General features: G+C 58.9%; 1 protein-coding gene across 3 annotated transcripts in view; it reads left to right on the forward strand.

The window, feature by feature from the left end:
• The first annotated feature begins 1,872 nt into the window (after positions 1–1,872).
• Positions 1,873–13,413, forward strand: part of GRIK5 (glutamate ionotropic receptor kainate type subunit 5) — a 61,705-nt gene continuing 50,164 nt past the window's right edge. For 2 of the 3 annotated variants that reach the window (XM_043899301.1, XM_043899302.1), the window contains exons 1-6: positions 1,873–2,355; positions 5,974–6,102; positions 6,411–6,575; positions 9,244–9,341; positions 9,434–9,599; positions 12,292–12,470. In XM_043899301.1, the coding sequence (XP_043755236.1) occupies positions 6,024–6,102; positions 6,411–6,575; positions 9,244–9,341; positions 9,434–9,599; positions 12,292–12,470 (687 nt within the window). In that variant the 5' untranslated portion in view covers positions 1,873–2,355; positions 5,974–6,023. Of the gene's footprint in view, positions 2,356–5,973; positions 6,103–6,410; positions 6,576–9,243; positions 9,342–9,433; positions 9,600–12,291; positions 12,471–13,413 lie in introns of those variants that run through there. The other variant, XM_043899303.1, reaches the window with a different exon arrangement.

Genomic DNA, 13,413 nt, shown 5'->3' on the forward strand with positions numbered 1-13,413 from the left:
CAAGTCCTTCAGGGTCAAATATACATGTCAGATGTACGTTGGGGCCACCCCACATGCCAGCTGCAGAGGGACTTCTGTGCCAGGCCAATGTGAGAGTTGCCACGTGCCGACTGTGTGCCTTCTCGCGAGGCATGCGGTCACGTGTGCTGGGGGCTGCACGTGAGTGTGTTAGTGTCTCCTCCCCATCACGAGCATTGGGGGTGGTGGTGAGTCACGGACTCAGCCTTCAGCGCCAACTGTCATGTTCCTTCCCCCCAAATTTCACCCCCCACCCAGCCGTGCACCACCCACCCCCACCCCGAGATCGAGATCGGTGTCTCTGCTTCTCTCTGCCATCCCCCTGCCCTGCTCAGCTCTCTCCCAGAGGGAGGGAGTCTCCCACTTCTGTGGGTTCTGCCCTCCAGCTCCCTGCCCTTTCCCATTGCCTCCATGCTAGGGTGGGTGACTCTCCTCCCCACCCACTCAGGTCCCCGGGATTTCTCTCCTTTATGGAGAATTCCCCTACTCACCACCCATCCCTGCATCTCCATGGGGGCTATTTCTATTTCTAGGGGCTACTCCCTTTTCCCCACAGGCCCGCTGCTCCTGCCTCAGCAGGTCTTTTGTGTCCTCGTTCTGCCTTTCTGGGTTTCCTGGTATCTGGGGGCCTCCCTCCAGGTCCAGGACCCTCTCCCCCTTTCCGTGGCCCTCCTCCCAGTCTCCGTGACGTGCATCCTTGTTCCAGTTTCTGTAGGCCTCTTCTCCGGTCGCCCCAGACCACTCCCCATGCCTTCTGTGCCCGAGGGCCTCAGTCCACAAGCTTCCCTCTGTCCCCATCTTCACGAGGGGCTGTCTGGGTCCACCAGCTGCCCTTGTCTCCGAGGTGCTTAGCTCATCTCTGTGGTCTGCTCCCTTGTCTCGACGGCCGTTTTTTGCGCTGGGCTTCTTCCTGTCCTTGTCCTTGTGGGTGTTGTGGACCCTGGGCCACCTCTGTGGCTCTTGATGGCTGTCTTGCCATTTCTCTGCATTTTTCTTCATCTCCGTAGCCCTCTCCCCCAGCTGCACGGCCTTCTCCCCAGGTCTCCCTGCCTCTCAGCCTCTGTCTCCTGTGGGCGCCTGTGCCCAAGGGCTGCCTGGGCAGGGCGGTGGCATGGTGTGGTGGAGGAGGTGGCCCGAGGGGTGGGCCCTCTGTCCAATGCAGCGCCTTGCCCTCATCAGCATTCTCCTCGCGGGGGCCCCCCAGCCCGGACCAACGGGCTCCCCCTCCCCCGACTCCCCTCCCTCCGATCTCTCCCTCTCTCTGTCTTCCTCTCTCTATCTCCGCCTGCCTCCCTCCCGTCCTCCTGCCCGCCCTCCTCCCTGTCTCCCTCCCTCCCTCCTCTCTCCCCCCCCGCCCCCCTGCGCTCCAGGACCCAGCGCGGGCGGCAGGCGGGCAGGCAGGCAGGCAGGCAGGCGGCGGCCTCGGAGGGGAGAAGTGGCGGCGGCGGCGGCGGCGGCGGCGGCGGCGGGGAGGGAGGCCCAGCTGGGAGCCCGGAGCCGGCGGCTGCTCCTCGCAGGGGACCAGGAGTCCGTAGCCAGGCCCTCCCGCCGAGGCCCTGCGCTGGGCGCCCCCGGGACACCCCACCCTCCTCCGCCTTCCTCTTCCACCTGCTCCTCTCCATCCTCCCCTCCCTCCTCCTCTCCATCTCTCCACCTCTCCTACCCGGCTCGTCGTCGTCGTCGGCTCTTCTCGGGGTCTCCCAGCACCCCATCCTCCCCCAGCCCCTCCACTCGTCCGCCTCTCCCCGCCCCCAGCATGCTTTCCCCGTGCGGGCTGAGGGCTTGAGGACTCCAGGCCCCTGCCTCCTCATCCAGGGCCGGCCCGGGGCTCCAGGGGGGAGGGGGGGAAGGGGTGGCCCCCTCCCCCCCACCCAGCCCTCCCCTCCCCCACCTCTCCTGATGGCCGGCTTCCTTGTCGCCACCCAGTCCTCGCCCGCCGTGGCCCCCCCAGGCCGGCCCGGCTAGGGGAGGGGGCGGGGGCCCTTGCCTGGGCCGGCTTCCCCCTCCCCCGGCTCTGCCTGTGCCCCCTCCCTTGCGTTTTCACCTTCCTCCCTCCTTCCCCCTCTCCTCTCTCCCCTTCCCTCCTCCATTTTCTCCTTTCCCCTTCCTCCCCTCCCTGGTCCGCCCTCTTCTCTTCCACCTGTCCTTCCTCCCTGCCCCCCGGGGAGCCCCCTGTTTGGGATTAGTTGGGGGCCACCGCCGGAGGCGGGGGAGGGGGCCCTGTGGACTGCCCTCTCCCCCGGCCCCAGCCACACCGCCCAGCGCCGGAGCATCTCCCCCTTGTCGATCCGATCCTCGGGCCTCGAGGGAGCCCAGCCCTCCGTCCCACCAGGATCCGTGAGTGTCTGCAGGGTGCGGGCTGGGCCTGGGCCTGGAAGGCTGGGCTCACTGCCGGCTGGTGGGGGGCCCACATCCCCCCGATTGCCCCGAGCGGCAGACACCCTCCCCCACCAAGGGCCTGCCCTGCACCCTCCATCTCCCCACGTCCTTCCCCCTCAGCCTTTCCTCACCCCTTCTTCTCATTACACAGCTCAGCCATGCCCCCCAGCCCCCCAGCTGCTGGGCTCCTGAGGGTCTGGTTTGGCTCTGACTTGCGATCTCACTCCGCCTCCGGGACTCCTGGCTGGTCTCCGCCCCTGCTCTCCAGCCTTGGTCCGCGGTGACCGGCTCTGCTCTCTCACTCTGTTTCCATGTCTCTCTCCTTTCCCCTGAGCCTCATCCTCTCCACCTACCGTGGGCCCCATCCCAGCTGGTCTCTGTCTCCTGGAAGTGTCTTTTTCCATTTTTGAATCTCCTATTTCATGTGTCTCTTGGACCTCTCTCTGACTCTGTCCAACTTCTTTCTCTTTGCGGTGAGCCCAGCCCTTTCTTGGTGTGTCTCTATGGATCTTCCCGTCTCCCTCCCCTCCCTCCGTCTCCCCAAACTCTCCTGTCTCCTCTCTGTCTGGGAGGATCCTGTGCCTGGTCTCAGCCTCTCCCCACTGCCCTCTGTTCACTTTGCCTGGGCCTCTGCTCACCTGTCTGCCTCTCTCTCCACCTCTGGGCTTGGAGGCCGTCTTCCTTCTCTTACTTTCTGCTTTCTTCCCCCAGATCCACTCCTCATCCTGTCTCCTCCATCCCTCACTCCTTAGCCACTGCCCTGCTTCGTGGCCCACTTTATCTTTCCCACGGTGATCTCCCTGGCCCCCTATTCTCTCTTCCCCTTCTGCATCCCCCTGCCTGGCTTCTGGCTCCCATTCCTCCCCTTGCCTTGGGGCTTGCAGTCTCTAGGGTTGACCTGCTTCCAAGATGCTCCTCTGTGCGGATGGATGGATGGATGGATGCTCCTGTGTGTGGGTGCTTGTCCCCTGCCTGTGCCCCTCCAGGTCACTCACTCTTCTTCCCTCCCTCAGTTTCCCTCTTTGACTCTCCTTTCTCCTCTCTCCATGTTGGGGAGTCTGTCTCTCAATCTTGTGTCTGTCTCTCCTGCTTGGTCTTTCCTCTTCTCCAGAGAAGCTGTGTGGCTCATAGACCTTTTCTCTCCATCTCTCTCTTTCCGACTAGCCCTCCTTGTCAGAGTTGGGCGATTTCTCTCCTCCCCTCCGTTCCTGTTTCTGTTCATCTTTTCTCTCTATCCCTCACCCCATTTGCCCTCTCTCCTTTGCGATATTTCTCACTTGCCCACTTGTCTGTCTTCCTCTCCTGGCAGGGCCCGTTCCGCTCACTCAGCTGCTGTGTTTCCATCTTTATCTGGCTCTGCTTAAGTCTCTGGGCCTGATTCCCTGCCCTCCTCTCTCTGTGCGCTCTCCCTCTTGTCTCTGTCCCCTCTGGTGTCTCACTTCTAGGTGATGTCTGTGTGTCCTTCTCTCTCATTGAGCCCAACTTACTTCCTTTTGGTTTGCCTGTCTTTCTGTCTGTGCCTTCCTGTGCCTCTGTGTCCATCTGCTGCCCCAGCCCAGTCCCTGGACTGTCTCTTTCAGCTCCCACCTGTGTCTGCCACCTGCGGGTCCCTGCCTTTCTGGCCCCTGTCTCCTTCTTGGTCTTTATGTTTCTAGTCTCCTCCCTGATTTGTCCCCAGAAGCCCCTGGAGCTCAGGATGACCCCTCACTCATGCCGCTCTCCTAGCCCCGCCCTCCACACCCCTGTCCCTGTGAGTTCTCCTTCTGGGTTCACCCTGCTTCTTTCCATCCTGCACCCTTGACAGGGCTTCACTTGTGATGCAGATTACAGTCCAGAGGCCCCAGGCAGTCCAGCAGGCCCTCCTACCCCCAGCCTGTCTTTCCCAGAGGTCCTGAGAGAGAGGGACCTGTTCAAGGTCACCTGGGAGGTGGCGGCAGAGCAGGGACCTAGGGGGTCTCCAGTGGCCCTGGCCTAGGTTTTTCTGGCTACAAGGGATGATGTGATGTGTTGCCGTGTGCTTCTGCCTCCTCCATTGGTGGGTCTCATTCTGCCATCTCCCCAGCCTAAGCCCTCCTCCCATGGGAATGAGTGGCGTGTGGGGAGCCCCCCAGGCTCACATCACCCCACTCCAGGCCTCTCAGGAACCCTCTTCCATGGAAACCCAAGTGTCCCTTCCCATGGGGCCCTGCCCTTGACCAGGGGGAGCCATGCAGTTGGCCAGACTCATCCCTGCCTAGTGGTCCCCCAGCAGAAGGCAAGGGCACTGGGAGCAATTGTGGGAAGCAAAGACTCACTGCCTTCCGCTAGTCTTCAGCTCCCTAGAGCAGGGTGGGGGGGCCATAGTTTGGCATGCGATTCAGCAGATAGGGCCCCCCCGCTTTATTCACTCCTTCCATCCAGCTTTCTGGTGGCATCTTGAGTAGATTTGTGTCTTCTCTCCATTCTGTCTTCATGTTCTGGTCTGTGTCCCTCCTGTGTCTTTTTTTTTTTTGGTCACACTGCTTGGCATGTGGAATCTTAGTTCCCCTACCAGGGATTGAACCTGCACCCCTTACACTGGGAGCATGGAGTCCTAACCACTGGACCACCAGGGAAGTCCCCTCCTGTGTCTTGATTTCCCTGTCTTCTACCTGCCCACTCTCCTCCTTTCCCTGCCCTGCCCTTTCTCTCTCTGTCTCCATGTCTCCCTGTCTTCTGTCTTCTTCTTTCTCTTTCCTAGTCCTGTCCTCTTCTCCCTACAACTCTCCTTCTCTGTTTCTCTCCATTGTTTCTCCCAATTCTCTTGTCTTCGTATCATCTTTCTGTTCCCTTATATTTTGGCCTATTTTCCCTTTCTCCTTTCCTGAGTCTTTTCATATCTCTGCCACCCCCAGCCTCTCTTCTCTCTGTCTGTTTTTGTCTTTCTCTCTCATTACTCTTTTTTTTTTTTTCCTTTTTTCTTTTTTAGCCCCTTAGGTGCCTTGGATCTTCCCATCTGTCTCCATCTGTGTGTCTCCATGTGTCTTTCTCTTCCCAAGTTTCTTAACTCCCGGATACTTTCCCCTCCAGACCCCGGATGTCCAGGCTTCTCTCCCCGTGGGATTGTGGGAACCAGGGACGTCAGGAAGGTGGCAAGTGAGGCCTGGGATGGGGTTGCCTAGCAACCACTGCATCCTCTCCAGCCGGTTTCTGTTGCCTAGTAACAGCTGCCTGCCCAGAGACAGGGGCGGAACTGGGTGGGGGGTGGCACTTCCTGGTTTCCTATTGGGGTGGAGATAGTCCCTGGAATCTGCTCTTACCTGAGATCCTTTTCATATCTCCCTCCCTTTTGGGTAGCTGTGAACATTCTCCATCAGTTCTTCTCCCCCTCGGTGCTGGGGTGCTGTGAGCTTTGCTCCCCCTCCCCACTGCTATTCTCCTCTGAGTCTCAGTGCCCCCAGCGATGCCTTCAGTACTGTCAGCTCTAATGAGGGCAGGGCCCTTCAGAGCTCAGCAACTGTGTCCCAGGCTTTGTGGTCACCACCCCATCCGGCAGTCCAGGGGCTCAGAAGTCCCCATTTCGGCAATTTCCCCGTGGGCGGGGGGGTCTCCCTGCAGGTGGCGAGTGGGGGCCGCGGCAGCTGCGTCCCCATGAGGAGGGGAGGAAGATGCCGGCTGAGCTGCTGCTGCTGCTGATTGTTGCCTTCGCCAGCCCCAGCTGCCAGGTGCTCTCATCACTGCGCATGGGTGAGGCCCTAAAGCCCCCCTCCACCCCGCCTCTGCACAGACCCTCCCACTGGGCCCTGGGGCTCTTCTCTGATCATGCCCGTCCCTCAGGAACCAGGGATCTGGGCCGCAGTCTGGCAGCCCCTGCCCAGCTCCTTCCTCCCCCTGAGCCTAGGAGTCGGGATCCCAGGTCTCTCCAACCTCAGATTCAGGAGTCTGGACCCCTTCACCCCACCTGCAGCCCTACCTCAGAGCCAAGGAGTCCGGGAACCCAGCCCCTCCTCCCTCAGGACCCAAGAGTACAGTCCCCAACTCCTGTGTTCCCTCAGCTGCCATCCTGGACGACCAGACCGTGTGTGGCCGCGGCGAACGTCTGGCCCTGGCCCTGGCCCGGGAGCAGATCAACGGGATCATCGAGGTCCCAGCCAAGGCCCGCGTGGAAGTGGACATCTTTGAGCTGCAGCGGGACAGCCAGTACGAGACCACGGACACCAGTGAGCAGGGCCACGGGGGGGCGGGGGTGAGGCAGGCTGGGCTGCTGCCTCCATCCCTCCCTCAGCCTAACCTATTCTGGCCTCCTCTGCCCCTTCCTTCATGGCTGCACTGCCTCCTCCTTCCCAGAGATGGCGCTGCTGAGTGTGTGGGGCAGCAGGGAGAGCTCCAGCCTGGGTGCTGCCCTGGAGGACCCGAGGGCCTCATTTGAAAGACAAGCTTCATGACTGGTTGGGGATGCTTAGCCCCCAGAGCTAAGTAACGAGGGCCCCAGCCAGTGGGGCTGGGGGCCTCAGGGGCAGGGACAGCGCAGGTGTTCTGGAGAAGACTAACCTGAAACTGAGCTCTGAAACATGAGCAGGATCTAGAATGAGAGGCATTGCTCAAGATCTAGCCTGTGAAACACAAGCAGCCCTCTAGTAGGGGATGCATGAGTCTACTGAATACTCACAGACTGAGCGAATGTCCCTTGAACAGACGTGCTGGGAATACAGACTTGTGGGAGATGTGGCCTTCAAACGAGTTTTAGACAGATTTCTTCCCTGCAGACCTTGTCAGAGCCTTTATTTTGTTCATGTTTGTTTCAGATCTTTGAGAGGCCAAATGGGGTCCAGTGACGCCTAGACTTTTTTGGCTGGAGTAGCACAGAACACAAATTGAGAGGCTGGGTTGGACGGTGTGGAGGCAGATGGTGTTCCAGGCACGTGCCTGTGGTCTGGAGCTGGGGCAGAGGGGAGGACCGAGTGTTTGGAGCCAAGGAACACGGTGTGGGGTTGCACTCAGCCTGACCACCTGGGCTCAGGACTTGTGTGCAAGGATCGTGAGAGACTGGAGTATAGCTGGGTGATGGGAGGTGAGGCTGGGCAGGTTGACAGGTCAGCTCGAGGAGGCTGAAAGATGCCATCTTCACGTGCAGGCAGTGGGGAGTCATTGATGGGTTTGGAGCAGGGAGCTGGTGAAAGTGGAAATTAGAGGCTAGATTTGGGTGGCTCATGAGGAGGCTGGTGAGTGCCTGAGTTGACACCCCTAGGTAGGACAGGGGAGGAGGGGTTGAAGAGAGAGGGAAAGATGTGAGAAAATTTGAGTACAGAAATGAGACAGGACTTGGTGACTTGACCATTAGGAGAAAGATCAAAGCTGAGGATCATTTCCAGGGATGTGGTGTGTGTGAATGGTGACCCCGCCCCCCTCACCAACACAGAAGGCACGTAGGTAGTAAGTTTGAGGAAAATGAAATGTTTAGTTACGATGCTCTCTGTTGGGTGGCAGAAACCCAACTCAGGCTGACTTAAGAAAAACAACTTATCAGGTCATGTTGCTAAAGGCCCTGATGCTGGGAAAGATTGAGGGCAAAAGGACAAGGGGGCGGCAGAGGATGAGACAGTTAGATGGCATCACCGACTCAATGGACATGAATCTGAGCAAACCTCGGGGAGATAGTAGAGGACAAGGGAGCCTGCCATGGTGCAGTCCACGGGGTTGCAAAGAGTCAGACACGACTTGGTGACTGAACAACAGCAAAATGACCTGAAGATTAATTTGGGGCTTGCTTGGATCCAGGTCCTCGAATGATATCCCTGGATTGTTTCTGGCATGCAGATACTCAAGTGATGTTCCAGGAAGCTCTGCGTCTTCCTCTCTGGGTCCTACTTTCCTCTCAGTTGGTTTTGTTTTCAGGAATGCCCTCCCCAGCTGGTGTCAGGATGGCCACAACTGGTCAAAACTTTACATCTCTCCAGTTTAGCAAAGCCAGGGATAATTTTAGCAGCGGACCTGGGGAAGGCTCTCAATGGCCTAGTTTGAGCCCGTCCCCATCTCTGAACCGATCCCCGCGGCCAGGACAATGTGATTCTTTGATCCTGGGTCAGGAATCAATCAGTTCTGGGAACCATGTGCTTCCCCGAGGGAAAGTTCATGTTCTGCCATGGGGATGAGCACGGGGCAGGTGAAAACAAGACTCTGCCTGCCTCCCAGCCTAGAGACGCACACATGTATAAGGAGAAAGAAAAGGGAAGAAAGAGAGCCAGTAAATGCAACAGAGGAAAGGTATTTGGGGTGTAGAGCATAGAGGGAGCCTTGGCTGTCAGTTCGGGGTAGAAGGGGTGTTGGATGACCCCCCCACCATGCACTACAGCCCACCCGCGTCCTCTGTCCATGGGATTTCTCCAGGCAAGAATACTAGAGCAGGTTACCATTTCCTCCTCCAGGGGATCTTCCTGACCCAGGGATGGAACGTGCGTCTCCTGTGTCTCCTGCACTGGCAGGTGGATTGATTCTTTTACCACTGAGCCGCCTGGGAAGCCCAGTATCCTAGGTTTTGTGTGGTTAAAAAGGTTGACAAAGACAAAGGCTGAGAAACCAGACACTGGATTTGCAGCCAGAAGGAGGTCCTTGGTGTCCTCTTGCCCTCTTTGTTTCTCTCTTGCTCTGACCTGGCCGTCCGTTGGCCTGTCTCCCTGTCTCCCTGTGTCTCGTGGCCCCTCTGTTGTTTTCCCCTGCGATGGGCCTGGTCAGGGATCGGGCCTCCGGGTGCCCGGCACGGGGAGAAGGATCAGGCAGCCATATGTGGAGTGTCGGGTTCTCTCCCGGGCCAGGGAAGGGTCCCCAAGGGCGGGGTCAGAAAAGAGGAAGCAAGTGCCTGAATCTGCGGTCTCTTCCTGCCCCTCACAGTGTGTCAGATCCTGCCCAAGGGGGTTGTGTCTGTCCTGGGACCCTCCTCCAGCCCCGCGTCTGCCTCCACCGTGAGCCATATCTGTGGAGAGAAGGAGGTGAGGGGGAGCCTGGGGTGGGGGGTGGGTCCCTGGAGGGTGAGGGCTGGGGAGGGGGAGCAGGATGGAAGCACAAGTTCTTCTCTGTTTAGATCCCCCACATCAAGGTGGGTCCCGAGGAGACACCCCGCCTTCAGTACCTCCGCTTCGCGTCCGTCAGCTTGTACCCCAGTAACGAGGACGTCAGTCTGGCCGTCTCCCGGATCCTCAAGTCCTTCAACTACCCCTCGGCCAGCCTCATCTGCGCCAAGGCCGAGTGTGAGGGAGGAGAACGGTTTTTTATTTCATTTTTACTTCTTTGATTTTGTTGGCCATGCCTTGCGGCTTGAGGGATCTTAGTTCCCCGACCAGGGGTCAAACCTGGGCCCTTGGCGGTGAGAATGCGGAGCCCTAACTGCTGGACTGCCAAGGAATTCCCACGAGGGAGGAGAGCAGGAGGCTTTGTTTTCTGTTTCCCCAAACTGCTCTTCCCAAGAGATCTAATCTCTCACAGTCACTTGTGCCCCCTGGTTGTAAGGTCTGGGGGAGTCAGACACAGTCTCTCCTTGTCCCTGCATCCCTTTCCCTTTAGGAACCCAGATCTCTGGTTCCATAGGCCACCCCCCTTCTCACTTCCCCACCCCAAAGAGACCATTTAATGTGCAGATAATCACTAAGCATGACTCCAAGCAGGCCCCTGCTGGGTCTCGGCGTTTCCTCAGTGAGTAGTGCTAGGCTCAGTCCCCGACTTCCCGGAGCTCCGGGGCCACTGGGCCGCACGGCGGTCGAGCAGTTGTGATTCAGAGTGATGCGAGCTCTCAGGAGTTAAGTGGGGGGTGATCCTACCCTGGTCTGAGAGCCTCAGTGTCCGCCTCCCAGAGGAAGGGACCTTTATGCTGGACCTGAAGGGTGGGGATGAGTTGAGGTGGGAGAGGAGGGAAGGCGTGGGTACTGAGTAGAAAGCAAGGCAGAGGCAAGGCCCAGGGAGGCTCAAAGATGCCGCCCGTGCAGGAGTAATGAAGCAGGACCCGGAGATGGGGCTCCATCGCTTCGGGCCTTGTGTTTTATCCTGAAGACGATGTGCTAAGTCGCTCAGTCGTGTCCGACTCTTTTGCGACCCCATGGACTGTAGCCCGCCGGGCTCCTCTGTCCATGGGATTTCCCAGGCAAAAATACTGGAGTGGGTTGCCATTTCCTCCTCCAAGGGATCTTCCCCACCCAGGGATGGAAGACAGATGTGTCTCCTGTGTCTCCTGCATTGCAGGTGGACTCTTTACCCACTGAGACATCAGGGAAGCCCAGTGATGGAGGGTGGAGCAAGGACCGCACCAGGCGGGTGTGTCGCAGGAAGAGCTCTCTCGGCCCTTTGGCTGCCGTGTAGACAGCAGACTCGGAGAGCGACAGGAGATGTGGCAGGGAGAGCCCCCAGAGGTGGCAAGGGATGGTCTCGATTAGGGCTCAGGTGGTGGCAGGGGCTGGAGGGGCCAGAATGGATCTGAGGAGCATTGTGAGGGAAGGCCAGAGGGGTCATGGACGGTGACCAGGTCCTGCCCGAGGAGGAAGGGACGGTCAGTTCTGGGGCATGCAGTGGGTTTGAGGTGTCCTTGAGACAGTCAAGTGGGGACGTCAAGGGGGCTGGTGGGACTGGTGGGCCTGTGGGTGTGCAGCTGAGAGAGAGAGGACCGAGCTCAGTCACCTCCAGGAAGAAGTCCTCTTTCATAATGTATTTCCTGCACACTTGCCGTGGTCCAGACGTTCTTCTCGGTCTTAGGGATGAGGCTGTGCGTGAGCCAGGCCAGGGGTCCCTGCCCTTGTCAGAGCTAATGAGAGGAGCCAGGCGGTGAACATAGAGGAGACGTGGTCCAGCCAGCAGTGTTGAGTCCTGTGGACAGGAACTTCCCTGGCAGTCCAGTGGTTAAGACTCGAGTTTCCAATGCAGGGGCTGTGGGTTCGATCCCTGGTTGGGGAACTGGGATCCCATGTTGCACGCACAGCCAAAAAAAAAAATATGTATGTGTGTGTGTATATATATATAAAGTCTTGTGATAAATAGAGGAAGATGAGGAACTGGGAGAGCTGGGGCAGGGGGTGGTATTTGAAATGGGCTGGTGGGCTTGGGCCTTGTTGAGGAGGTGACATTTGAGTAGAGATCTGAAGGTGGTGAGGGACGGAGCCGAGTGGGGATCTGGAGAAGAGTGTTCCAGGCAGAGAGGACAGCAGGCGCGGAGGCCACCAGGCGTGTGTGTGTGTTTGTGTGTGTGTGTGTATGTGCGTGTGTGTGAACGAGGAGGCCAGCATGGCTGAGAGTGAGTGAGAGGAGATGAGGTCAGGGAGATGAGCCGCGTGGGCAGGTGGAGTGGGGCCTTGGGGGCGTTGAGGACTTTGGCCTTCACTCTGAACAAATGAGAAGGCGTTGGAGGGTTCGGAACAGACGGGGACACACCTGCTTACCGCAGTTCTGGCTGCTGCCCCGGGAACAGGCTCTCCCAGGGGTGCGGGGCAGTGTGGCCATCGTAACAGGCAGGAGATGGCAGCGGCCTGGGCCAGGGCGGTGATGGTGGCTCGGCGCCACGGGGTATGCTTTGAAACTCAAGCCTGGGTGGATTGGGCGCTGATGTGAGACGGAGAGGAAGCCAGGCTGCCATCAAAGGGTTTGGCCTGAGCGCCTGGCCGGCTGGAGTTCTGCACTGACCCTGAGAGACTGGTGGTTTGGCGAGAAGAGCAGATTGCGGCTCCGCACGTGCGAAGTGTGCGTGCCTGTGATGCAGCCCCTTGGGGGCAGAAAGGTGGCAGGAGACAGGCATGTGGAGGTCAGGGGAGGTCCTGGCCCAGCGCCCCAAGAGAGCCAGCTGCGCTCTGGACAGCTGCCCCGCGTCCTCTCCCCAGCTACCCCGTGCCAGGGAGCAGGGAGCGGCCACTCCCAGCCAGGCGCACGGAGGGGCTCTAACGCAGGGCCCCTTCCCTCCCTCAGGCCTGCTGCGATTGGAGGAGCTGGTGCGCGGCTTCCTCATCTCCAAGGAGACGCTGTCTGTGAGGATGCTGGATGACAGCCGGGACCCCACGCCGCTGCTCAAGGAGATCCGTGACGACAAAGTGTCCACCATCATCATTGACGCCAACGCATCCATCTCCCACCTCATTCTCCGTAAGGTGGGTCCCTCCCTGCCCCATCTCTGATTCCCTGCAGGGTCAAGAACAGAAACATGGGGGTGACAGAGCAAGTCAGCCAAGGCCCACGGGCATCAGTGGTTGCATGGCGGTCCGGAGTCCCGCTTCTCACGTGCAAACACTAACCAGGAAGTTCTGTCTCTTCCCGCTTGCACCCCTGGTTGGATCCTGGACAGTTGCCTCCCCTTTTTGAGAATACTTCCTACCTCATTGGGCTGCCATGAGGGTAAATGAGGGAATGGCGGGGAGGCACCCGGATGGCCCCTGGCCCAGAGCAGATGTTGGCGTACTGGGAGTGCACTGCGGTCTTTACTGAGTGCTTGTCCTACTCTGGTTGGGGCGTTTGCATGTCTTCTTTAATTTGGCTCTCGGGAATTCCCTGGTGGTCCAGTGGTTAAGGTTCCACACTTCCACTGTAGGGAACATGGGTTCCATCCCTGGTTGGAGAACTAGTATTGCACAAGCTGCATGGCTCAGCCAAAAAAATATATTATATAGGCCTCCCAGGTGGCACTAGTGGTAAAGAAGCCCCCCGCCCCCCGCCCTGGCAATGCAGGAGATGTAAGAAACGCAGGTTCAATCCCTGGGTCAGGAAGATCCCCTGGAGGAGGGCATGGCAACCCAGTCCAGCATTCTTGCCTGGAGAATCCCATGAACAGAGGAGCCTGATGGGCTACAGTCCATGGGGTCACAAGGAGATGAACATGACTAAAGGGACTTAGCATATAGCACAGTATATATATGTGTGTTTGGCTCTCATCCCACCCTGCAGGGCAAGCATGATACCATTTTGTGAATAAAGAAGCAGGGATTTGGGGGGAAGAGATGGACTGGCTCAGGGCCACCCAGGATAGGCCAGTCCCAGGACCTTCTCCTCCCACCCCAGGGCCCTCCAAGTGCCACCCACCAGTGACCCACATTCATT

Source organism: Cervus elaphus, chromosome 4, assembly GCF_910594005.1.
Source record: "Cervus elaphus chromosome 4, mCerEla1.1, whole genome shotgun sequence".
NCBI lineage: Eukaryota > Metazoa > Chordata > Mammalia > Artiodactyla > Cervidae > Cervus > Cervus elaphus.